This window comes from Glycine soja, chromosome 11, assembly GCF_004193775.1.
Source record: "Glycine soja cultivar W05 chromosome 11, ASM419377v2, whole genome shotgun sequence".
In the NCBI taxonomy this organism is placed as follows: domain Eukaryota; kingdom Viridiplantae; phylum Streptophyta; class Magnoliopsida; order Fabales; family Fabaceae; genus Glycine; species Glycine soja.
The window spans coordinates 37,789,187-37,815,093 of NC_041012.1; the positions used below are offsets into that span (position 1 = coordinate 37,789,187).

Genomic DNA, 25,907 nt, shown 5'->3' on the forward strand with positions numbered 1-25,907 from the left:
AGATGGCGTGTGAAGTTCAAGCTCAAGCCATATCGTTATATCCTTGAACCAATCAAGTACGTACAGCCAATCAGCCATAGAATAGAAGTCATGTGCATGTCCATGCCATACACTGGAGCCCACATCTCTGACTGGCCATACCTTTAAACCCCTTTAAAATGTTATTTTTTTTATACTAAATATTATTAAAAAAAAATAAAGATGTACTTGATAAAACAATTATTATGATTATATTATAAATTATTTAATATTTACGTTTAAAATTATTTGATACTTAATAAAATATATTTAACGTCATTAACTAATATTTGTTAGTTGTGTTTGAATTAATAAAAGAACTATTAAATATTTAAAATATAAATATAGTATTTTACATTATTAGTCATGAATATCAATATTTGACGTAATATTTAGATATGAAATAGGAATTTAAAACTGAAATTGAACTTTTGACTTGTAAGTATTGATGTGATGTAAAAACTACTATGATTATATTATAAAATTATTTAATATTTATGTTCAAAATTATTTATGATGTTTAATAAAATGTATTTAACGTTAGTTAACCAATATTTTTGAGGTGTGTTTGAATTTTTATTTGACGAAAAATATCTTTAAAATTTTAATATAAATAAGATTAACATTTTTTAATGCTTAACATTCACCAACATTTTCCCCATTAATTGTTGTTGCATTATCACCATTCATTACTTACTTCTATATATTATTTTATCACTACTAACAATACCATATACTACTGACACTACTTTTATATATATCAACCTTCTTATAATTGGCGCTAACATTGTAATTAGTGTCATGTGGTTAACTAACTTGTTTTTAACGCAAACTTTATATAATCTTACTTATATATGATTACCTTTAATTAGTTAGAAGTGTGTCAAAACTTATCTTACTTTAAATTTAAATCTTTGATTCTTTACATAATACCAGCAATATAAAAATTATGATTTTAAACATGTTTTAATAATCGAACTGATCAGACTAACTTCGCAGGTGCACGTGGACTAAATAAATGTTTTATGAAGACAAAGATGGGCTATGGCAATGGTGAACACTTGCAGGTCTTCATTAATGCCCAAATGTGTACGATTTTTTAGTACTAAAATGCAGTACGTGTATACAAGTTTGATACTTCCTTGAAGAGGGTGAAAGAGTTAGGCATAGAAATTATGTGATGCTTAATTGTTAATTAGGCTCATCAATGGCCTACATATTGATTTCTAGACACAGTGAGAGCATCTTTGGGACAAATTTCAACTGTTCTATTTCTATAAATAGATGTTTAAAAAATAATTAATGTATTTGGAATGATTGTTGAAATTTGCTAAAATGGTTTTTTTAGTAAATTATTTTGATGCATGTGAAAGTTGAAGCTTATGATTATTTCTCAAGAATTTTTTCTCTTTTGAAACATCATCTCCAAATTATCTTATTTTTTAACAGTATTTTTCCTTTTTATAGCTTCATACTAGTCTTTTCATAATTTATTTTTTAGATTAAAATATATTTTTATCTTTTAAAATTGATAAAATTTGAATCTTGTTCCTATAATTTATTTTTCATTTTTCCATTGGCATAAAACCAACCTTATAACCATTGATAAAATAGTAAACTCTTTTCACATTTTCTTCTCTTTTCAACACAAAACCAACCTTATAACCACTAATATCTAATAATTATAACTTTTACAACCTAAAAGTGATTAATCTTCTCTCTACTTATTTTCAACATGCTTTAAGAACTTCTTGTATTGAGTATAAAATTTTATCCTGAGTTTTATCACTGACTTATTTTTAAAACAAAACATTCAAACATACAATACAATACACATCACTTTAAAATCAATCTCATTCCCAATCAATTTTCCAAATGCTTACCCAATTAATTTTTAATTAATCGAATCTAATTCGACGGGTGAATGTATATTACGTTTCTCTGTCATTCCTTGCGTTCCTCGTTGTGTTGCGTGCTAATGTTATTTCTGAAGATATCATTTGTCCATTCATACCCACTTTCCAAAAATATTGAAACACCCCACCACCCATTTTCCTTGATTTCGTCCCAAATCCAGTTATCTTGAACTCAAATCCTCATGCCAAAGTGACTTCTAGTCCTCACTCTTTTTAAATACTTATTCTCTTTGAATTCTTCTCTTAAAGTTAGCATTTCAATAGCACAAGCAAAAATCAAGGGCAAAAGAAAGAGCTAAAATAAACGAAAAAAAATTTGTATTGTATTGTATTGTACTTAAAATTATGTACAAAAAAACACTTCAAACAATGAAATATCACCCTTTTTCCATTTCCGACTTTCACACCACACTTTAGGCTTTATACTATATTCTGACTCCGTTTCATAAAATCTGTCTCATTTTAGCATTAGTTTTACTAACTGAAATTGAAAGAGAAAAACTAAGGTGGGATATATAATCTACAAAATAATGAAAATACTCGCACAAATTTAATTCATAAATTTGTCTTGTATTCCTTTATAAGTAACGAGGCAGTGTAATAATATATCATCTTAAAATTCTTTTATTAACTACTCAAAATAAAAAGTACTACTAGTATTAAATAAAATATAATTAGACTATAGCAGCAAAATTATTCTTTTGAGCATTTAATGTTAAGAGACTTAACTTTGAGATGATTGATTAAATTGAAAACAATTATTGATCCACGTGCTCACGAGTACTTTTTCTTCTATTTATGGAGAAAAAAAATATGAAAATGTCAAAACGTTTTATTATTTTGGTTATTTTTCATTCATTACTTATGCAAAAAGAGTGGCTTTAGTCTTTAGATATTACAAACAAAATAACATATATTATAAAAGGTTAGGTTAGGGTACTACTTTCTGCGTGTTGGTAATCGAAGCGTGTAATTAGGCATTTTAGGAATGGAGAAAGCGATTGCGCGTGAACTTGTTCAACATTTTGCCATTGGTGTGGACGAGATTTATCTCTATAGACGAGTATTTTTTGTGTGTCATATTGCGTAAGGAATACAAATATTATTTTTGATTTATTAAATAACAAATGTTATGCTTTATTATGTGTTTCATATTTTTATATTATTTTGTTTCATAATTAATAGTAAGGGACACTCAATATATAATACCAAATCACCTTTAGTTTTTGCATAGAAAAATATATAGGAACATCACTTCATACAAAAAATTCTTTTATACACACACACTCACTCTCTCTCTCTCTATAAAGTTTTAATTTTTATAAACATCTTCTTACGATTATTGAAACAACAGCTTAAAATAATAAAAATAAATATATTGAAAGTTTCAATTTATAAATCAGCAGTAAAAGTTTTTACAATATGGATAATAAAAATTATGATAAATATATATTTTAAAATAGAGAAAAAGACCATGTCCTGAAAGTATAAACTTAAAAGTTTATGAATTACTATAAAATTATTTTAAAAGTTATGAAAAAATAAATTGATACGTAATTGAGTCAAAAATGAAAAAATATTTTATACTGGTGCATTATCAGTGAACCCTTTACCATAAATATCTAAAAAATATAATAAAATTATTTTACATTGGTTATGCATTATCATTAAACTATTTTGCACGATTATGGATTACATATCATAATTCATTTTTTATAAACTGTTTGTGATTAGTAAGAGAAGAATTTAAAATTATTCTTAAGAATAATTCCAATTCAATATAGAAAAGCACACACTTGACAATACTACAAAAGAAGTAGTAATATCTGCTCAAAAGAAAACTAGCTGGTTCAATTTTGCGGGACATTAATTAATAAAAGACCTCTCTCATTATTTATTATTTTTTGTTTACATTCATTTTCATTACCAATTGATAAATAAATGAAAGTATAAAAGAATGCTAGCTAGGATGAGGAAATGAAGAAGAGAAGAACTGAATAATATGAGAAGACACTCACAACATTGATTTAGAAACATTTAAGAAGAAGAAGTGAAAGGTGGTGTGTGTGGGGTGCTACTCCTCCTCCTCCTCCTCCTACTACCCTTTCATTTTCATTTCCCACATTTCTCTCTCTCTCTCTCTCTCTCCTATACTTCCTCTTTACACTCCCCATCTCTCTCACTTTTCATTTTCATCTCCATTTTTCTCTCTAAAACTCCAATTTCCCATTTTACCCCTCACTGTCGATCCCCCCTTCGCCCTCGCTCCGATTCCTAGGTTAGTCTCCTGAAACGCACCGTTTTGAGGCCTTCGCCGTTGATTCGCACTCTCCGACGTGTTGAAATTAATTAATTTGCTCTCTCTTTCTCTTTCGATTTTAGGAACAGGGTTTTCAGTTTTCACTGTTCCATTAAGTTTCCGAGCTCAATTCAGCTTCCGATTCGCCGCGCGCAAAACGACTTCGTTTTTGGATTTTGGCGTCGCGTCCTATTCAGGTAACTATCGTCTTGTTTCTAGCGTTCGTTCTTGTTCTCCATTTCTTGTTTTTTGTTCAGTGGAAAATCTCGATCTGTTGAATTTATATATTATTAAAATTAAAATCAGAATCATAAAAAAGGTCATAATCAAGGTTTTGGATTACGATCACAATTCATCACATTTTTTTACTAATATTTTATGAAATTACTGACACGTACTGTCACAATTGTGTTCACAGAAAGAAACCCAATCATTTATTAAAACCTCGAGCTTAAAAATTAATAATAGTATTAAATGCATTTTTTCTTTAATTTTGTTTTTGTCTTTGCTCTGGTTGTTAATATTGTAACAAATGGCCAGAATCGCAGTCCCTTTTTTAAAACCTTTAGGATTAATAAATACCTAAACTATTAAATGCACTTTCTCTTTGCTCAGGTTATTAATATTGTAATAAATGGCCAGAATAAACCTCGGGATTAATAAATAACAAAAGTATTAAATGCATTTATTCTTTGATTTTGTTTTTCTATTTGCTTGGGTTATTAATATTGTAATGAATGTGTACTGTGCTGTGGTGACCGGATTTGGGGTGTTGGGTTGGTGGGAACAATTAATTCCGTGTTATGTGTGTGTGCTTGGCCTTTGTGGGTTTTAAGGGATGGGATTTTTTTTGAAATTTTTCGTGTGAAATGATATCATGTGATAATTGGTACTAGTACTAGCCTTTTTTCCCCCTATATATTTGATTCCTGATTGGGTATTATGGGTAAACATGATTAGTTTCGTACTTAAATGGATTTTGATGGGCTGTTTCTTTTTTTGGGTCTGGAAAATTTGTGCTTTCATGGTCCAGAGGAGAGAGCATCATTAAATACTCGGAGTCAGATTTTGCTGAAGTAGAAACTGGGTATTCATGCCTTTACTGTGATTTACTTAATATAATATGGTGCTTCAGATTATTTTCTTTTCAATTTAAGCACTGTAGTAGTATTTTTTTACTAGCTTTTAAAGTGTCTTCATAAAAGTTCATTTCTTGTTTTCTCTATTTTTTTTGTTTGAATCATTTAATATGATTCTGCTCTTTTTATCTTGATGTGGTTTGCAGCTCCTTACCCTGTGCAAAAGAAATATCTGAAAAATGAAATTAAGTGGCTATGAAACTGAAAGCAAATTTAGGAGTTTTCTTGGTTTTTTCTTTTTACTAGCTTTTTTCACTTTTGTAAATTTTAAGGCTTTCCTTTGTGGTTGTGAATTATTTGGACAGAAGCTATATACTATAAGATGAGACGAATGAAGAAAGATATTGAAGATGAAGTGCTTCCCAATGATATGAGTGGGGCACAGTTGAATGATGAGAGTTATGAAGGAAGTGCTGGCATTGTTCTGAAGAAGGGGCCATGGACATCAACTGAAGATGATATTTTGGTGGATTATGTCAAGAAGCATGGGGAGGGGAACTGGAATGCTGTTCAGAAGCACACCGGGCTGTTTCGTTGCGGAAAAAGTTGTCGGCTGCGGTGGGCCAATCACCTAAGGCCAAATTTAAAGAAAGGGCCGTTTGCCGCAGAAGAGGAGCGGCTGATTGCTGAACTTCATGCCAAAATGGGAAACAAATGGGCACGCATGGCAGCTCATGTAAGCATATTGTATATAATTTCCATTTGCCATACGTATGTGGTTATAACTATAGTTTTTTTTAAATGTTTTCTTGAAATCATTGAATTCTGTTTGCTATTAGTGATGTCACTGCTGTTATGTCTTTCTTGTATTGTATCAAGGAACTTCCATCTGATAACCCTATTTTCCTTTTGACTTGTCCCTAAAAATATGGAACTTGCTAGTTGTATCTCTTGATGTCATACAATGACAAACACGCACATAGACAAAGAAAACAGTTGATTAAATAGTCAGCGTTTGGAGAGGCATCTCCAAATAGGTGATAACCTGACGTAGAGGTCTACTATAACCAATGTGGCTGAATACAGTTTACATGTCTTTTGTTAGATTCCCAATGCATAACGTCATGTTATTTAATGCTCTAATGTGTATGTATGTTACGCAATATAGAGTTTTACAATGTCTTTGTAAATTTTTTCTGGATATCATTGTACTGGTTTAGAAAGTAAATAAACCATTGTTGTGGTATGATACTTTGGAGACATTCATTTTAACGCATTGTTAATTTTCTGTGTTGGCAAATGATTTGTTATTCTCTCATATCTACAACTTCAATTGCAAATTAGGTTAGTAATAATCTTACAAAGTAGATAATAGAATACACCATGGTAACTGTTCATTTGTAAGAGTTAGAAGCTTGCCTATGTCACATTCTATTGGATGTTGTGTACTTGTGCCCCTTGACCAGGAAATCAATTGTCTAATATTATCTTGCCAAAACAGGTAAATGACAATTATATCAATAATAAAGCTTATTCGGTTGATAATAGATAAGTTTGAACTTTATTATATATGCTAATCATAGTGAACTGATGTGTTTATCTGTCATTCTTTTTTGAGATTGAATTAATTCAAAAGAAACTCGTGGTTTTTTTTTTTTATATTTTCTTAATTCTTATACTTCTAATAATTGAGGGGTTTAACTTATTCCAGCAACAATCCATAATTCATGACTAAATATCTTAGAACTTTTCAGTTAAAACATTCCAAGTATGGCCACCATGTATTGCACACAAGATTTTGTAATTGTGGCAATCAGTTTCTTCTACAATTATTTTTTTCCAACGTATCTTCTTTTTTTCCTTAATCTGTTATGATGTTTAATTTCTTTTGCTTGTAGTTGCCTGGTCGGACAGATAATGAGATAAAGAACTACTGGAACACCCGGATCAAAAGGCGTCAACGGGCTGGGTTGCCACTTTATCCTCCAGAAGTGAGTTTGCATGCTTTGCAAGAGAGTCAGCATAGCCAAAGCACTGGTGGACTTAATGGTGGCGATAAAATGCATCCTGATTTCTTGCAGAAAAACAGTTATGAGATACATGATGCTATATTTGACAGTCTAAAGGATAATCAGGGAATCTTACCTTATGTGCATGAGCTTTCTGATATTTCTGTTTATGGCAATAAGCTAAAAGGTCTTGATTCTTCTCAGTATTGTAGTTTTGTGCCACCAACATCACCTAAGCGTAAGCGTCTTAAAGAGTCAACAATACCATTTATTGATTCCTGTGCTATGAACAAAAAGGATTTATATCCATTTGATCAAATTCAAGACAATAATTCTGATAAGATTGCACAATCATTTGGAATGCAAGCACCCCTTGATCCTGGTCTCTCCTCGCACAGTTCAATGTGTTACAGCCATTCACTTTCAAATGGCAACTCCTCTACTTCTAAGCCTTATGAGGCTATGAAGTTGGAGCTCCCTTCACTCCAATATCCAGAACTCGATTTAGGTAGCTGGGGTTCATCTCCTCCACCTTCTTTGCTCGAGTCAGTTGATGATTTCCTTCAGTCTCCTACAGCAATTAGTACACTGGAGTCAGATTGTTCTTCTCCACAAAATAGTGGCCTTCTGGATGCTTTACTTTATCAGGCAAAGACTATGAGCAGTTCAAAGAACCATTGTTCTGATAAGAGTTCAAATTCTTCTACTGCAACCCCTGGTGACAGAGCTGACAGCTCTATTTTGAATGTGTACGAGACAGAATGGGAAGATTATGCTGACCCTGTATCTCCCTTTGGTGCCACTTCAATATTGAATGAGTGCCCAGCTCTTAGAGCCAATGCAAATTCATTGAACGGACAGCTGCCAGTTCAGACCTTTACTGGTTAGTAATTTTCTGTGTGGTATGGATAATGATTATTGAAAACGTGTCGCACTTTTATACATGTTCACATACTTCTTTGGCTCAATCTGAAATTTCTTCATTATTTTGGAGATTTCATTTTATATTATGGGTCCATGAATACTTGTTAATACTTATTTTATATGATAGACTTGGCACATTTCTATGAATACATTTATCAGTTTTATTGAAAGTGCATGTGTTAGGTTTACTCCTTAATTCCTGTGTTAATTTTGTCAGTTGCTAAAGATCTATTGTTATTCCTTGTAAAGTTCCTCCTTAATTCTTTAATTCATGTGCAGGCAACCTTCCGAAATTAGAATCTGTTGACCAGGTTTGGACTCCTAACAATGAAAATCTAACCTTGTCCCTGTTGAATATTACTCGTCCAGACTTCTTGCTTGCTTCAGATTGGTATGACCTAGGTTCTGGACATTGCAAGAACCAAACCATCACAACTGATGCTGCAACGGCCTTTCTTGGAGATGATTTAGCCACTGACCTCAAGCATATGACTGCTGGAATTTCTAAAACTATGTTTGAAAATCCATTCCAGCCCCTCTAAATGTACATTCAGGGCAAAAGTAACAAAGGGGTTATTTCTCTGAACGTATGTTGAAGCCTCTGTACCGGAAATCCAAACAAGCGCCAAGTCAAGTCAGGTGTGTTGTTGTGCAATGGCAGTGAATAAAATGCACGCTGTCTGTCGGCTGTTCAATCTTCATTAAGAAAACTTCTATCAGATGTGTGATTTGAAACTCTATTACTAAGTAGATTTGTGCTGATTTTTTTTAACATGATTGTCCAATGTCGATATTTCGTGGGCTGAAAAAGATTTTATGTGTGATTTGCAGTACCAAAAAATTGGTCAGAGACTAATAATTTCTTGTGGCTTTGTCACTTTTTTTTTTGGTGTTGCATGTATTGTACCATCATGAATCTTGTGTACACAAATGCTTTTGCAGACTCCTGATTTAATTGTTGAACAACATTGCAGTTGAAACATTGGACTGCATGTATCTGGATTGGATGGATTAAGAATGTCTTAGTTTTCTTATGTTTTTTTGTTTGAACTGATGATATTTTTATCATTTATATGATTATTATTAGGCCAAAAAATAATAATATCTGAAAATTTCTTAAGTTGCATTTCTGGGTTTTGGAGCATGCCTAACTTGCAAAATGTTTAAAATGGCTACAGCATAAAAAATTTGTCGACTTTAGCCTATAAACAATAATTTTTCAAGTTGTTCATGGTTAGCTGGTCCCGCATAGTAGTATAACAGAACTTGGTTGTTACCTAGCCAACAACATAATTATGCTTCTCTTGTAAAAAAAAAAGGCCATACCTAACTTTGAAAACTAAAAACTAAACAATCGATAAAATACGATATCGATCGATAAAATAATGGAATATTTGCGTCTCATATTTTGCTTGTCAAGTTATTTTACAATAGAGTAAAATGTCGTACATTCTAATGTTAGGGAAGGGGAGGGCAGATTTTAACATAAGTGGGAAGAACAATGTAATATTTGCATCTCTTTCTAAAGATGTGTCCCGTGATAATCAAATTTAGGTCCTTCTCATAAGTGCGCATGATCATTGAGATGATATCAAAATATTTAATAATTGAATTATTCAAATTTAAAATATACAAGAATTTATTAAATAAAGTAACTCTACAAAAATAATTAATTCCCATTCATTTTTTTTTTGTGGAAAATAAGAAAAGAAATGTTCAGAGTAAAGAAGCAAAGTTCAAATTCAATGCCATTTCTATTGATACATAATTTATTTAAATGTAGAAAACAAAATTTATTTTTATGGAATGAAGGAACAATACATTATTTATATCTGAAAAAAGGAGTCTCTGATCACTGTTTCATTCTTACTTTCATAGAATAGCCGTCCTGTTATCGAATTGGAGTACTCTAACAAGACCATAATGGTTTAAAATATCCCACCTTGATCATTTGGCTTCTTACCCTTATTCTCATCATTGGACAACTCTTCTAAAGAAGATTCACTTGGCCCTGTGAACATGCTTGATGTACATGATGAAGTGCTTCCTAACGGAGGAGATGGTGGGGGTCTTAACCAAATGGGAGCATATCCTGCATAGATGCTTGCATCTTCACCTTCTAATTTCTGAGAGGCATCTGATATAAGTAAGTCTGACATGTCATAGGATGAATCTGACCGAGCTGGAGAACAGTCTCTCAGTACGACACTGCATGTGTTGCCTTCAAGTATATGAGTTAAGGCAGTGACCACCTGCAAACACATACAACAAGTAGGTACCACCACAGAGAAGTCGATTAAATACGACAAAATTTGAAAAATCATAAGACATGATATGACTACAATACAATGCATAAACTTAATATAAATTTAAAAGTTTACTTTTTGTGCATTGTTAATGTAAAAATATTACAATGTTAACTTGTTAGAAATCATCGTCAGTATAATGTTTAAGGTAGTTTTTGTAAGGAGGAGTGCTAGGAACATACTCTTTAGCTCACTCTTTTAAACGTATTCTCTCTAATTGGTTAAAATTTATTGAAAACTACAAAATCAAATGAGAGAGTCATTAAATATGATGTGGGACTATCAAATTTTGTCATTTTTAGTAAATTTTAGCCAATGAGAGAAAGTGTATTCCTAACATTTTTCTTTTGTAAAAGTTAAACAAACATATCATATATGATTGGATGATTATATAAAAATATTTTATATTTTCAATGCATAAACTATTTGCTCTATTTCAATCTAAAGAGAGGATTGATGTTTTATAATGAGCATGAATCATAGACATAATAGAGTACTTCACTTCATATAATTATGTTATATTTGGATCTATGTTGGCATGAATGTTTAAAATATAAAAATAAAAGAATTATAAAATGTAGCTAAGAGTATTCTAAGTATCATTGCAGTGTCCAACTAACACCATATCCCTACTGAAGCTCACTGATTTAGATTTAGACTTACAGTATCCATTGATAATCGCCTCTGAGAATCCCTGCTGAGACATTTTTCTGCTAGACGAATCATCCAAAAGAGCTGATGGCAATCATGATTTTCCATCATCCTTTCATCAATTAGATCTGGATAGTTCCTTTCTTTCAATAGTGGCCTAGCCTGAAAGAAAGCAAGAGTTTAATAATTAAAAGGAACCTGTAAAGTGCAATGATGTAAGGAAATGCCAAGTCAAATTGCAATAGGCTATCAGAAATTTTATTTTATTACGAGTTTAAAACCATCCATTCTCATATTGCATTTTGCTTTTCATTTTTTGATCCCCATTATATGATATAATAACTGCTAGAATTTAAAGAATGAACAATAACGCAATGGCAAGTAGTGCACTATTCAGTATGTATACTAGGACATTGGTTGCGCATATCCTTCAAATTATCAACATAATATTCATTAATTGCACGAAAAAATATTGAGAAGAAATTAACAGAAAAAATTCAAGATTGCTTGCAAAACCTGTAAGGCTAATCATGGACCCTGTATCTAATGAAACCATGTTCAAAAGCAAGACAGCTGAAGACGGAAGGACTCCAGGGTTTTAATCATGTATGATTTTATGTATCCATTAAAATTCAACTCATAATATTTAGATAGTGGAGTTTAAGGGAACACAATATGCACGATATATTTATTAAAATTTAAAAGTATTGTTTTACTTAGATTGTTACCCATCCCACAAGACTTTTATCTCCAAGCCGTTTGTCTGCAGTCCTCATTCCAGTTATTAGCTGAAGAAGAACCACACCAAAAGAATACACATCTGTCTTGGTTGACATTTTTCCAGATTCAGCATATTCTGGTGCCAAATACCCTATAGTTCCAACTACATCTGTGGAGTATAAGGAGTCCATTTGTTCAGTTCTAGCTAGACCGAAATCTCCAAGCTGATAAATTGATAAAAGAAGTAGTAACTTAGTGTTAGAGAAGCCATAATACGGTCAATTAACTTTGCAATTTATATAAGGAACTTATAGCCTTACCATTTATCATATTTTTCAATTTCCTTCATGGTTGTAATCACATATATTACTCATAAAACTATGGTCCATTATTAAATTGCAGTCATAGGCAGTTTCATACTAGCATTCTAAACATGTAATGTGAAGCATCACTATTAGTTCTCTATGTTTCAATAGCATATATGCTTTATAAAATTGGTGAGTCTATGGTATTTTCAAATGCAATTACTATTCTCTGAAGCTGTGTGATTTATTACCATTGCTTCATAGTCATGTGTGACAAGGATGTTACTAGGTCTCACATCTCTGTGTATTATATTGTTCTGATGCAAGAACAATAAGCCTTTTGCAGCTCCAATAGCTACTTTGATCCTTTCTGCCCAGCTAAGAGGTTTACGTGAGTGTTCTGCATCATTGTAGTCATAGTTAGTCTCTCCTATCTGTAATAATCATATCAGAAGATTCGTGCAGTAAATTTTATTCATTTTCATACTTCATTGTAATATCTGTTTCTAATACCAAAATTTTTCTCTTACGCGATAAATGTTGGTCGAGCGAGCCATTGCAAACAAATTCATACACAAGAAGCCTGTTATTTCCTTCTGAACAAGATCCACGCAGCATAACCACATTCTCATGTATTGCTCTGCTGAGTGCATTAACTTCAGATTTGAATTCCTTATCTCCTTGGAAGCTTGCACACTTGTGTTGCTTCACGGCAATCCTGAGTCCTCCTTGCAGCTTCCCTTTGTAGACAGAACCAAATCCACCTTCTGACAAATAGTTCTTTGGGGTAAAACCCTGTGTGGCTTCATGCAGCTCCGCGTATGTGAATTCTTTCAGTGGTTCAAATTTTGGTCTTCTGTTATTGCATACTGAGCAAACAGAATTTTTAAATTGTTCAACTATTTGATATGATTCAGGGTTGTTGCTATGTTCCACTGGTGTCTCTATGTGATACAAGTCAGTATGATTAGTATTTCGAGTATCAGAAGTTGGTAATATGCAATACCCTCTTGCCATGTCTTGTTCTCTATTGTCAAGGAATTGTTTCATTTGAGAATGAGATTGGGGGCACACAACCTTTGTAAGAGTTTGAATTGAAGAGCTGGAATTGGAGCAGAAAATTGCATTTGCGACTTGCTGTATTCTTTGTGGAGATTTAGAATAGGAACCTGCTTCACACACCATTGCATCAATTTTGAAATATCCTTGAAGTCTCCTTAAATGATTTGAATGATGGTGGACACACTCAAAAAGAAATAAGATTATACAAGTTTTCAACCAAATAAATGAGTTTTCTGCCTTACTGATCTGAAAAAAGAGCAAGTTGCTCCTTTGGTTTTTGGTCATGGAATTGAATAATGTGTTATGACTGGATGCTTTGACTCTTTAAGTTCTTAATCTATCAATATTTTATGAAAACACGGGTGAGAGATGATGACTACTAGCAGAACACCGTTAATATATAATTTAGAAATCAAGGTATCAAGATAAAATATATTTGTTCATTTCCTTACTTGCAAAATTTGCATTGCCATTGCTTCCATCTGACAGCTGCGTTTCCCTTGGTCCTCTCAAGTGTCGCAAAGTGTTGTCACGGTTCATTATTAGTAAAGCACAAGAGAGACTCTGCTTGAAATTCTTCTTATATTTCTTCATCTGTCTGCACATCAACAATGCCAGACACAAAGAAAGGAAGTTTCCAAATATTGTTATGTCTTGTGACATTTTACATTTTGTAAGAAGCACTAAAAATTCATCACATTTATGCCATTAAAAATTCATCACAAAAAATTCCAAAAACTTGAGCTGTTTAGGGATGATATTTCTATGGTTTTGATCTCTACAGCATAGATGGCCTTTACAAATTATTATGGAACACAAGAAACATTATTAAGGATCAAAGTATCAAAATGATGAGGAGTTTTATAGTTTCTCTTGGAAAGTTCTTTCACAATCATGAACTCTTTTTGTGGTAAATTTTATTTTCATTTATGTTTGGAGGGTAAGAATAAGAGGCCTTTCTCATGAATTTTATCAGATTGAAATATAAATAAATAAGAGAATAGAAAAAAATGTGACTAACCTATCAAGTATCACTGTTTTTGCCTCCAAACGGGTGGCAGCATTTACAGCAACCTCAGGTAAATTGCCTTGAAGCACTTCTATCCGGAACTGGATCTGAGTAATTTCATTCATAAAAGGATTCTATTAGACAATTTATCTAGATCTAGACAACCCAAAATATTAAATAATAGAATCTACTATGATTTTATTATTGACATTCCTTGTGATATAAAAATTGACTGATATAAAATGATTGATTATCAGCCACATGGAACTGTCTTCTAAATGCAAGTTAGTCTTATCTTACCCTTTCTGCTTCACACTGCTCGGAGATTTCCCTTATGCTTGCATTATTAAGGATCTCTTCTTTCATCTTGGCAACCTCTTTCTCAACAATTTTGTGATCAGTCTCAAATAATCCACCTGAACAGAAGAAGACCAACGTATCCATAAGAAGTTTATGAGGATCACTAAAGTGAGTACTTTATCTGTAATTTTAATTACCTCTCAAGATTGAAATTTGTGAAGAAAAAAAACGTTATAAATCAGAAAAGGAATAGCCAATCTAATTAAAGAATAGAACAATACATAACAATTCAAGCTCAACCCCATTTTTTGTTATGATATATATAGCCACTTTACATGAAAGTGATATGGCACAAACAAAGGTTATGGAACATGTTATGCAGTAATTGTTCCAATATCATAGTTAAGATCATGATCTTTCTCATGTGAGTGATGTCACCAAGGTTTTAAGTCATAGTTGTGGTTTCGTTGTGATTCTTGATGTTGCAAGAAATTGCAGATAAATACGGCTGACGTGGCCACAATTGCAGTCGCAGAGGCCCCAAAAAACTTGATGTTGTAGCAGAAATTGTGGTCATGGACCGTTTCTTCAAAGAATACACAACATCAAAATGAATTATGAAGATGGAAAGAACAAAGCATTGGAAACTCACGCAATCTGGCAGATGCAATGAAGGGAATCCTACTAGGACTATTAGCATGGCGAAGAACTACAAGAAGTGTAAGCTTGTCTCCATGCCCAAGTGAATATCCCTCCATGACAACTTTAATGGCACTTGTATTGAAGTCTCTTGATGCATAGTGGATCACCACAATTCTCCGTGTTTCTTCAGACATGATCAACACTCTTGTTTAAGTTCACCTCAACTTTCAGTCCAAAAAATGTTGCTTCAAATTTAAAAAAAAAACACTTCATATGATTTTCAGTGCTGCTGCATTAGGATTTGTTGCTTTGTCTGTTTTAATTTCCTGGAAATTGATGTCATTAAATTAGAAGCCAAAAGCAACCAACCTGTTGCATTAAAATAATTGGATACCTATATGAAGATTCATTGGAATATGAATAATATTAACTAGTGAAGAAAGAATAAAGAAAATGAAGATATTCAGGAATATTAAGGTATGTAGGCCAGAAACAAGGGACAAAATATGGATTTAGAAAGAAAACAAATATGAATGAACTCTCAAAATCAGAACAATGCCAGTGTGACTAGTAATGCTTACTTTGATATACTGAATCCAGGAGCGCATGGCATTGGAATTAATGGTCATCATTCTATAAATGGTACGAGAAGAAAGGGGACTTTATCAACAATTTGTATGAATATTTTATACGTATTATATTTATATTGTTTTGTCACACTTTTTCTTAAATCATTAACTACTTTTTTGTTTTCTTAAAAAATAAGTTTTCTTTACAAGCTATCCTTCCTTGGATTTTGATGTCAAGAATAATAAAAGATAATTAAAAATGAAATCTCAATATTAGATGAAAGGTATTTTGGTGATAATTTTATTAAATATGATAAAATTAGTTAAAATTTTCTTATATTTAAAGATTAAAATAAATGGATTTTTTTGTTGTTTATATTCGACATCCATGAGTACTTGTGTCATTTCTTTTTATCTCTCTTTTATTCTACAGAATTCTAAACGACTTAACAAGTACAATTTCTCTTTTATTTCTAACTTTGAATTTACTAGATATATAATTGGTCTTGATATATGTTCTATTTAGTTAAAAAAACAAATTAGTCATATACTTAATTCTAAAACAGATCAACATTTCATTAGCAAGTTGATAATATTTTTAGGGTTAATTTTAAGTGACTAAAAATAAAATAAAATAAAATTTCAGTTTTATTAACATTAAGTAATTAATATCACATTATAACTATTTTTATCTTTTATTTATTTTTTATATATAGTCAAAATTATTCTTCTAAAATTAAAAGAGACAATGTCCCAATTTTAAATATAACAAATATATTTATAACGTCGACTGCAAATAAAAAAATAAATTACATCTTAAGAACTATTATAAATTTACTGATTTAAATTTAATTTGTTACTCTGTAAACCTTTATATTACATTCAGTGTCAAATGACATGATAAAGGAATAATATGCTTCAATATAGTTTTGTCATATTATAAAGCGACATTTTAAGATAGACTTATGTTATTTGAATAAAAGCAAGCTCATTTATTACGGAGAAAAAAGATATGGATTAAGACAATTTCAGTTGGAATAATTTTTGTTTAATTCTTTGACTGCATAATCTTTGTTTAATAGATCACATAATATATATTAGTATAAATTCATAGTTTTATAATAAAATTTATTTAATTTATCAGACTAAATTCACATCATTGAAGATAATTCAATGTCAATTGTTAGAAAATGAGATTAGGTTGTAATGTTTTTACCGAGATCTTGTTACAAATTAATATGGTGACAAATCAGACACCGTCAGTTTTATTTATTTATTTATTATTATTGCATTAAAAATACATTTTATTTTACATAAAAGAAAGTAAATTTTGTGTTGTCATTCCGAAAACTTTTCATGATTTTTTTGTGATAATAAAACACTTCTCTAAAAGAAAACGAATATGTTTAAATTAACAGCAAAATAACATGCATCACTTTTTTTTATACTTAAATCAGAAAAAAATAGTTGCAAGTTAGGTAGTCTGAATTAAACTATTGAAAACTGCTATGAACTCTCTCATATTAGTATTGGTTACAATTTTTTTTTTTTTTAACTTTTATGTCTTGTCTTGATTTACATACTTCAAAAGGCTACAATGAGGCCGTACGTAAATTTTTTTTTAATGAATCATCCAATATTCTTCAGATACCTTCAAAAGACTGCAATTTGACCCTAAGTAAAGATACATTCAATGAATAATTCCATTCTTCAGATAATGGTTCATTTTTCTTGACAACATCGATAAAAATAATGAGGACAATATCGAATGAATACTTCCTCTTTTGAGATAAAGGTTCACTTCGTTCATCACACAGCATAAGGATTAGAAATGCTCAAATGTGACCATAATAAGGGGATAAAAACAATAGTTTGGCAGAGTCTAAGACAAAATGGATATAGGTTGATCCACCTATTCCCCGCTTTACCTCTTTTAGCTAAGGGTTAGTACAAAAAAAGAAGTAAAAATGTGTGTAGATAGATGAACATTCCTCAAAAGGATATAGCAAAAATAGAAGGAAAAATAAAGTGATGATCGATTTTAGTCTTTTTTTAAGAGATGTTCATTTATATTGAATATGTCGATCACAAACCACAGTGTCCTCTTTCCACGTAAGAAAACAACTGGAAACAAATGCGCCCTCTCATTTCCTACGTGTGTGTAAGGAATCGATCAAATGAGAACTTTTATTGCGGTAAGAAATCAAAACTAAAAATTGATGATATTAAATCATATTTGAATAGATAAGATTACAGATGCATATTACTTATTTAAGTGTATAGTGTGTTTGGTAACACTTTTGAGAATCTTATAAACTCAATCAAATGAGAACTTTTATTACTGTAAGAACTCAAAACTAAAAATTGATGATATTAAATCATATTTGAATAGATAAGATTACAGATGCATATGACTTATTTAAGTGTATAGTGTTTTTTGAGAATCTTATAGACTCTTTTAACTAACTAATGTTTAGTAAAACTAGTTTATAAGCTACCTAGAAGCTTATAAGCTAGTTGAAAGCTTATATTAAATCAGTTAATTAGTTTATAAGTTTTTTTTACTAATTTTTAATTTTTCAACTTTTAGCTTATGACAATATATGTTTGGTAAGGTCTTTGAAGAACTAATAAGCTTCTTTAATTAGCTTATAAGTTTCTTTGAGCAAAATAAGTTTGTTTGGTACACAAACTTATTTTAGTAGTTTATTTTCTATAAGCTACTACTTCAAGTAATTTATTTTGATAAGTTATTTGAAGTAATTTATAGAAAATAAGATAACATATAAATTATTATTTTTTTTCTTCTTCTCCATTTTACTCTTACTATTTTATTTGACATTTCATTTTACCCTTATATTCAATTAAAAAATCTTCTTATCTTTTTTGTTTGTTGTATGAAAAAACTTTGGTATCTAATTTTATGTTTTTACACATATGATATCAACTCATCAATTGTTACTAATACACCATTTCTTAAGATTAAAAATTCTTTAAATCATATCAATTTATAATTATTTTCTGAATCATTTTATGTTTTTTTGTCTAAAATTATGTGACCTATTTCATTTCCTTGTATATCTTTTATTTTATTGATTCAATTTATAAAAGCGAAAATTCTCCCTTTTGTTAAATAAACTCTATACACAATTGATTAAGCCAATTAGTTAGTTTATAAGCTTTCAACTAGCTTATAAGTTAGTTTTACCAAATATTATACCTTTTAAGCTATCAGCTAGCTCATATGCTTTAGTTAGCATATAAGTTAGTTTTACCAAACATATGACAATAGGTTAGCTTATGACCTACCAAACATGAAATATAAGCTACTAATTTTTTTCTCTCAATTTTATCCTCACTAATTTATTTGAAATTATTTTTACCCATTTATTCAACTTAAAAATCCTATTTATTTATTTTAATATTCTTACAAACACTAGATGGTATTTATTTTCTTAGTTATCATGAAACTTGGAATTCTACTTTTTAATTTTATTTTTTAATGTTAAACTATTTATTTTAATGAATTATTATGTTGATTATTTTTATATTTATTTAAAATATTTGGTCACTTAACAAAATTTGATAAAAAAAAATCAAAACTATAAAGAAAAAACATTTTTTTTGTTTTAAAATAATATTATTAAAACTTTTCAGCTCCTAACTTATTACTTACTGTTTGGATGCATTTTTTTAAAAGCAGTTTTAAGAGAAAAAAAATAAGCTTATTTTCTTTTTTTCTTCTCCTAAAAATACTTTTATAGAAACTTACTCGCACAGGCCATATATATATAATTAATTAGAATGATATTCTTATATTGTAATGAGAATAATAAATATTGAATGAACAATTATATATAGATGATCAGATGACTCCTTAAAAAAACAATATTACATTATAGACTTTTTGCATCGGTTTTAATTTTGTTATAGAGTCAGGGGATATAGAATATGGAAACTTTTAAATCAAATATTTAATTAAAAAAAATTTAGTTATTGGTTAATAGCATGATAGATCGACTGCGCATAACCAATTTGATAAATTTTTTTTTTTTTAGATCAGTTGTGACCAAAATCAATCTAGATATTTATCAGGTTTGACCAAAATCAATAATTTTTTACATTATAAGTTATAACTAATCTAAAAAGTCACTTTCTAAATATTATTATAGCCATAGATGTAAAATCTCATTTTTTAATAAATGATTTGTTTTGTTTCCTTTTCCTCCTTTTTTATTTGGCAACAGACAACAATAATAACCACATAGACCATGCAAACACAACTAATTATAAGTTATATAATTTGTATGATCCATGGGATGAGATTCTTTTCGCTCAAGATTTATTTAGAAAATTTAATATTTTAGACCATGAAATCCATCACAATCATGTTTTGTTTAACAAAGTGCATATATCAAAAGTTGTGAATGATCATAAGCATAAATTTGGGGTAATAAGTCACACATGACTAGTGGACCATCAGATAATGCGTTAATTAATTGCATAACAATCAAATGAAGACAAAAGAGTCTACATTGTTCAAAAGCACACACCATAAACAATAAAAGACAAAAGTCATGCATCGATACACTCTGAATCTGAAGCAATAAATTTTCCAAAAGACATGAAGATATTCAAAAGCACAAAACTTGCATACAATATAACAAAATTTATTAGAAAAAAAAATTCATTAACTTATCAAAGACTAAAATAAAATAACAAAAGGCCAAAAATAATTTTTTTGTTTTATTAAAAATTTAACACAAAAATAAATTTATTAGAAATTCAAAACAAAATTCATTAATTCACTGGACCTAAAACATATCTTAACCTTTTTAATGAATAAATCAACCTGCCTAAGAGAACAATAGTAACAAAATAAACATGCCTGTCAAAAAAAATAATCACAATAACAAAGGATGAAAATGTCATGTGCCCATATAGTCTATAGGCGTTATGTAACTGTCGTCAAAAGGAACCGAATTCAGAACAGAGTGAAATGAAACATATGTCCATTGGCTTATACATGATTTTAAATTATGGTCCAAAATAGTAACAGCAGCCGCGGTGACATAAAAGTTTTTCTGACTCACCGCAACCAGTTACTCTCTATCAACCACATTTTCCCCATAATGACAAGGATCACCATGAAATCCTAACTACGTACAATTTAAAAACATAGCAGAGAACACTCACGTAACGTTGAACAACCCCAGAAAACAACTAAACCGTCTCAAAACCATGAAGTATGTGAAAATGTTTGGAGGTGTTGTAAGGATTCCTCCACACATTCTAACCGCAACCTGATGTTTGGTGACATTCACCCACTCGATCTGTAGCGTGCCACTGACATGCATAGTCCTCCTCATCTACTCCATAAAGCCAGCAAACACAAGAATAGGAACGACAAAAAGACAACACAATAAATATGGAACCGTGAGAATCCAAACATAAGTATTAATTACATGAGTACGAGTGGACAACACAAACAAACAATTACTCCTTTTGTTTTTCTGGAACTGTTAGGAACATACTCTTTTAACTGCATTCTTCCTTATTGATCAAAATTTATAGAAAATTATAAAATTGTGACAAAGAATTATTAAATATAGACTAAAATATATTTTTCGTTTTATACATTCTGAAATTTTAAAATATTAATATTTATTCTGAAATTTTTAAAATTATGAGAACAATAAACATATTTTAGTCTTAAATATAACTTGAGACCCATAAAATTTGATCATCTTCAATAAATTTTAACCAATTAAAGGAAGAATCTTCAAAGAGTGCACCTAAGAGTGTGTTCTTAGTATTTTTCTTGATTTTTTGTCATTAAATTGAATAGTGTGCAAAGAAATACTAACAACACAATCTTTTGAATACACTCTCAACTTTTAGCTGAAATTTATTGAAAACCATAAATTTTGATGGATATCACTTCTAATTTAATGTGTAGTTTTAATAGATTTCAATCATTGCTAACTAGATTGTGTTAAAAAGAGTGTTCCTAGTACTTCTCCTAATGTGTCATGGCTAGATGACTTGACTCCAAAGTTTTACATCAATTATGATTTTATGAAAACATGAGTTAAAGACGTTTAAGTGTTTGACTACATGCAGAACACCATTAATACATAATTTGGAAATCAAGGATATCAAGATTAACTATAATTGGTTCAGTTCCGTACATCTTACACAACTACCACACAGATTTGTTTCCCTTGGCCCTCTCAAATGTTGCATAGAGTTGTCACGTTTCATTATTAGCAAAGCACAAGAGAGGTTCTGCTCGAAATCCTTCTTATATTTCTTCATCGGTCTGCACATCAACCAATTCAAACAAAAAGAAAGGAAGTTTGCACATGTTTTCATGGTTTACGACATTTTACATTTTTTAATAAGCACTAAAAGTTGATCACATTTATGCCACAGAATATCCAGAAAACTTTAGCTGTTTAGGGAGGATATTTCTACATGGTTTTGATCTCAACAGCCTTTACAAAAATGCTTACTTTGTAAGTAACAAAATAATGGGTAGTTAGATAGTTTCTCTTGAGAAGTACTTTCACAATCCTAAACTTCTCATCCATTTTCTTAGATTGGGAAATAATGAAAGTAGAAAATAGAAGTTTGAAAGAGTGTGACTGATCACCTATCAAGTATCACTGATGTTGCCTCTAAACGAATGGCAGCATTTACAGCAACCTCAGGTACATTTCCTTGAAGCACTTCTATCCGGAACTGGATCTGAGTAATTAATTTCATTCACAAAAGGATTCTATTAGACAATTTATCTCGATCTAGACAACCCAAAATATTAAATAATAGAAATCTACTATGATTTTATTACTGAATTTCCTTGTGATATAAAAATTGACTATACAACTATTCCATAATCTATGTACACACACACATATATATATATAATGATCGATTATCAGCTGCGCATGGATTAAAAAATGTGGTGAGGTATGGCTGGCAGAAAACCATGTCTCTTAAGCATGCGGTCGGGGGTTCTCTAGATTCGTGTGTATTGAAAAACATTTGTTAGAACTTCTCAACTTTGAAGAGTTATTCTTTGACTTTCGGCTAGGGGAAAATCTGCTACATAGATTGCTATTGTAGATGCAAGTTAATGTCTAACCTTGTCTGCTTCACATCGCTCAAAGATTTCCCTGATTCTTGCATTATTATGGAACTTTTCTTTCTTCTTCGCAACCTCTTCCTCAAGAATTTTGTGATCGGTCTCAAATAATCCACCTGATCGATGACAAGAAGGCCAACATATACATATATAAGAAATATATGAGTAACACAAGACTGACAAGAGTACTATATCTGTAATCTTAACAGTACCTCTCAAGACTTAAATTTGTGAAGAAAAAAATTATAGAAATCAGAAAAGGTGTAGCCAATGTAATTAAAGAAAACAAGACATATATATCCATTATATGGCACGCACACAAAGGTTATGGCACATCTTATGCAATAATTGTCCCTATCATAGTTAAGTTGATCTTTCTGATGTCAGTGATGAAGTGATTAGAATGATATAACACAACATCAAATTGAATTATCAATAAGAAAAATAACAAAGCATTGGATACTCACGCAATCTGGAAGGTGCAATGAAGCAGGGACTGTTAACATGGCCAAGAATTACAAGAAGTGTAAGCTTGTCTCCGCGCCCTAGAGAAAATCCCTGCAAGACCATTTTTATTGCACTTGTGTTAAAGTTTCTTGATGCACAGCGGAGCAATACAATACTTAGTGGTTCTTCAGACATGATCTTCACTCTTGTTTAGGTTCACCTCAACTTTCAGTTTATGTTGTTGCTTCAAAGTTTAAAAACACTTCATATGATTTTTAGTGCTGTAATATGAATTGTTACTTTGTCTTCTTTTTTTTTTTCCTGGAAATTGATGTCGTATGATTAGAAGTCAAAAGCTAAAATTGGACAGCTATGAAGATTCATTGGAATATATGAATATTTTTAAATAGTATTTTTTTTTAACAATAATAATGTTAAATAGTGAAAGAAGATAAAGAAGAATAACATAGAGTGAGGGACCTTCTCCGTTGCTAGCTACGTACACAATGTTTGTCTTGATTTTCTCTCTAATTCATGATACAACATGTTATGATACTTATCTATACGATTATTTCAATCTACATATTGCCATAAATTTCCTTCATTTTTTATATTGATAATTTCTGGGTGTAGGTTATTCTTTTCACGTTTTGGTTTCTCGTCTTGACTACGTAACTTCGAAAGACTTATAATATTTAACAAATCATTCCATTCTTCAGATAAAGGTTCATTTTTCTTGACTATATCGAACTAAAATATGAAAGTGAGTGCATGATCGAATGAATCATTACAATTTTAAGATAAAGGTTCACTTCGTTCATCACACAGCGAAAGGATTAGGAATGCTCAAATTAATGTGAGCATATAAGAACTATAGTTTGTTAGAGTCTAGACAAGATGCATATAGGTTGATCCACCTATTCCCCGCGTTTGCTGTTTTAACAAAGGGTTACTACAAAAAAAAAACAAAATTGTAAAAATGTGTGTAAATAGGTTTCTCAAAGGATATCAGAAAGAAATAAAAAGTGATGAATTTAGCTTCTTTGAGATATTTTCATTTATATATTTAACAAATCGAACACAAAATAAGGTTTTATACAAAAATTAGTTTCATTGTATATTTCTGTCAAAATACAGTAAAAATTAGTTTCTATTGTGTATTTCAAACTAGTTTTCTTTGTGTAAATAATTCTATATTATATTATTGTTAATATTTTTTATTAAATAATTTAATAATGTTTACTAGTTAAATAACTCGTTAGATACAATAGACATACAAATAATGTAATTAACTTTTATTTTTGACGCAGTCTAGATTTGATAAAATAAACTAAAAAGTTAATTGAATTAATTGAAAAGTTAATTGAAGGATGAAAAACAAGTGAGAAACTCAAAAATTAACTTATTAAAGTATAAGTGTAGTAAGACTAATTGGTGAAGGGAAAGTATAAAATGAAAAAAATTATTAAACCATGATTTATTTAGAATTAAAAAGGATAATCAAAATTTTTTATAAATATATTAAGAATAAAAAAGAAGAAAATATAAAAAATATAAATTAGAAGCTAACACTTTAAAAAACAGTTTTAAAAAATATTAGAAATTAATAAAAAGATACTTAAAAAAATTTATTTACTTAATAGTCAAACAAATTATTCAAGCTATTAATTTTATAACTCATGTCCATACACATGCCAATGAAGTTGTCCTGTGACAACAAAATCCTATTTAGCATGATCACATGAAGCATGTGAAAATTGATAGACACTTCATCTAAGAGAAGATTGAATTTGAAGCTACTATTTGTAATTTGTTCTTTCTACACAACAAATTAATAGCAAACATTTTCACAAAGGTCTTCTCAAACCTAATTTTGAAATATTTGCAAACAAATTGGACATGTTAGACATCTATAATCTAACTTGAGGTGTCCAATTTTTTGAAGAAAAAAATTATGTTTTTAGATAAAAAAGTAATTATAAAATAGGAAAGATTTGAAATTATTATTTCAGATTTGTTGAGATAATCTTTTTTCTTTTTTCTAGCCTAGAAATTAGCTAATTGAGGAAATTTCAGATTTAATTCCAGATTTAATGGATTTTATATTTAGCAAACCTTAGCATTTGTTTGGTGGAGAAGAAATTGGGGAGGGGAGGAGATGAAAATTATTTTGATTGTTTGGAGAAGATTTAAAGGAGAAATAATCTTAAAATTAATGGGACCCACTATATTATTTCTTGTTTATTTTCACTCATTTCTCTGTTTCTCCTCATCTCTTCTCTATTTTTCTTCAACTAAACATCTTTAATTTTTACTTTATTTCTTACTTATTTCCACTCATTCATCCTATTTTTCTCCTTTCTAACAAACAGGGCATTAGCTTCGAATTATGAAGGCAGAAAATAAAGTTTTTTTTGTCCTAAACCATATAGTATGCATGGGATGTGGTTTTGACCTGCTGAAAACGGATTTTATATCGTTAGTATCAGTTAACCATGCAATGC

The 25,907-nt window shown here is 30.2% G+C and overlaps 3 protein-coding genes across 6 annotated transcripts; 1 reads left to right on the forward strand and 2 right to left on the reverse strand.

The window, feature by feature from the left end:
- The first annotated feature begins 3,901 nt into the window (after positions 1-3,901).
- Positions 3,902-9,279, forward strand: LOC114374239 (transcription factor MYB33-like). 4 transcript variants are annotated; one of them, XM_028331859.1, is made up of 6 exons: positions 3,902-4,212; positions 4,317-4,430; positions 5,267-5,320; positions 5,678-6,048; positions 7,211-8,204; positions 8,525-9,279. In XM_028331859.1, the coding sequence occupies exons 4-6, from the start codon at positions 5,695-5,697 to the stop codon at positions 8,785-8,787; spliced, it is 1,611 nt and encodes a 536-aa protein (XP_028187660.1). In that variant the 5' UTR covers positions 3,902-4,212; positions 4,317-4,430; positions 5,267-5,320; positions 5,678-5,694; the 3' UTR covers positions 8,788-9,279. The 4 variants fall into 4 exon arrangements, with proteins under 4 accessions (XP_028187660.1, XP_028187659.1, XP_028187661.1 ...); XM_028331858.1 differs by lacking the exon at positions 5,267-5,320; XM_028331860.1 differs by lacking the exon at positions 5,267-5,320 and having other exon boundaries at positions 3,902-4,430.
- A 690-nt stretch (positions 9,280-9,969) lies between these two features.
- LOC114375837 (probable serine/threonine-protein kinase PBL19) lies at positions 9,970-15,603 on the reverse strand. The gene is made up of 9 exons (XM_028333699.1): positions 15,251-15,603; positions 14,599-14,714; positions 14,311-14,405; positions 13,742-13,887; positions 12,758-13,396; positions 12,479-12,627; positions 11,931-12,146; positions 11,215-11,364; positions 9,970-10,497 (listed from the first exon to the last, which is right to left on the reverse strand). The coding sequence occupies exons 1-9, from the start codon at positions 15,432-15,434 to the stop codon at positions 10,174-10,176; spliced, it is 2,019 nt and encodes a 672-aa protein (XP_028189500.1). The 5' UTR covers positions 15,435-15,603; the 3' UTR covers positions 9,970-10,173.
- Positions 15,604-20,735: 5,132 nt separating this feature from the next.
- On the reverse strand, positions 20,736-23,632 carry LOC114374091. The gene is made up of 5 exons (XM_028331690.1): positions 23,424-23,632; positions 22,957-23,072; positions 22,465-22,559; positions 22,001-22,131; positions 20,736-21,178 (listed from the first exon to the last, which is right to left on the reverse strand). Exons 1-5 carry the CDS (start codon positions 23,596-23,598, stop codon positions 21,102-21,104), a joined length of 594 nt encoding a protein of 197 aa, XP_028187491.1. The 5' UTR covers positions 23,599-23,632; the 3' UTR covers positions 20,736-21,101.
- Between the last annotated feature and the right edge of the window lie 2,275 nt (positions 23,633-25,907).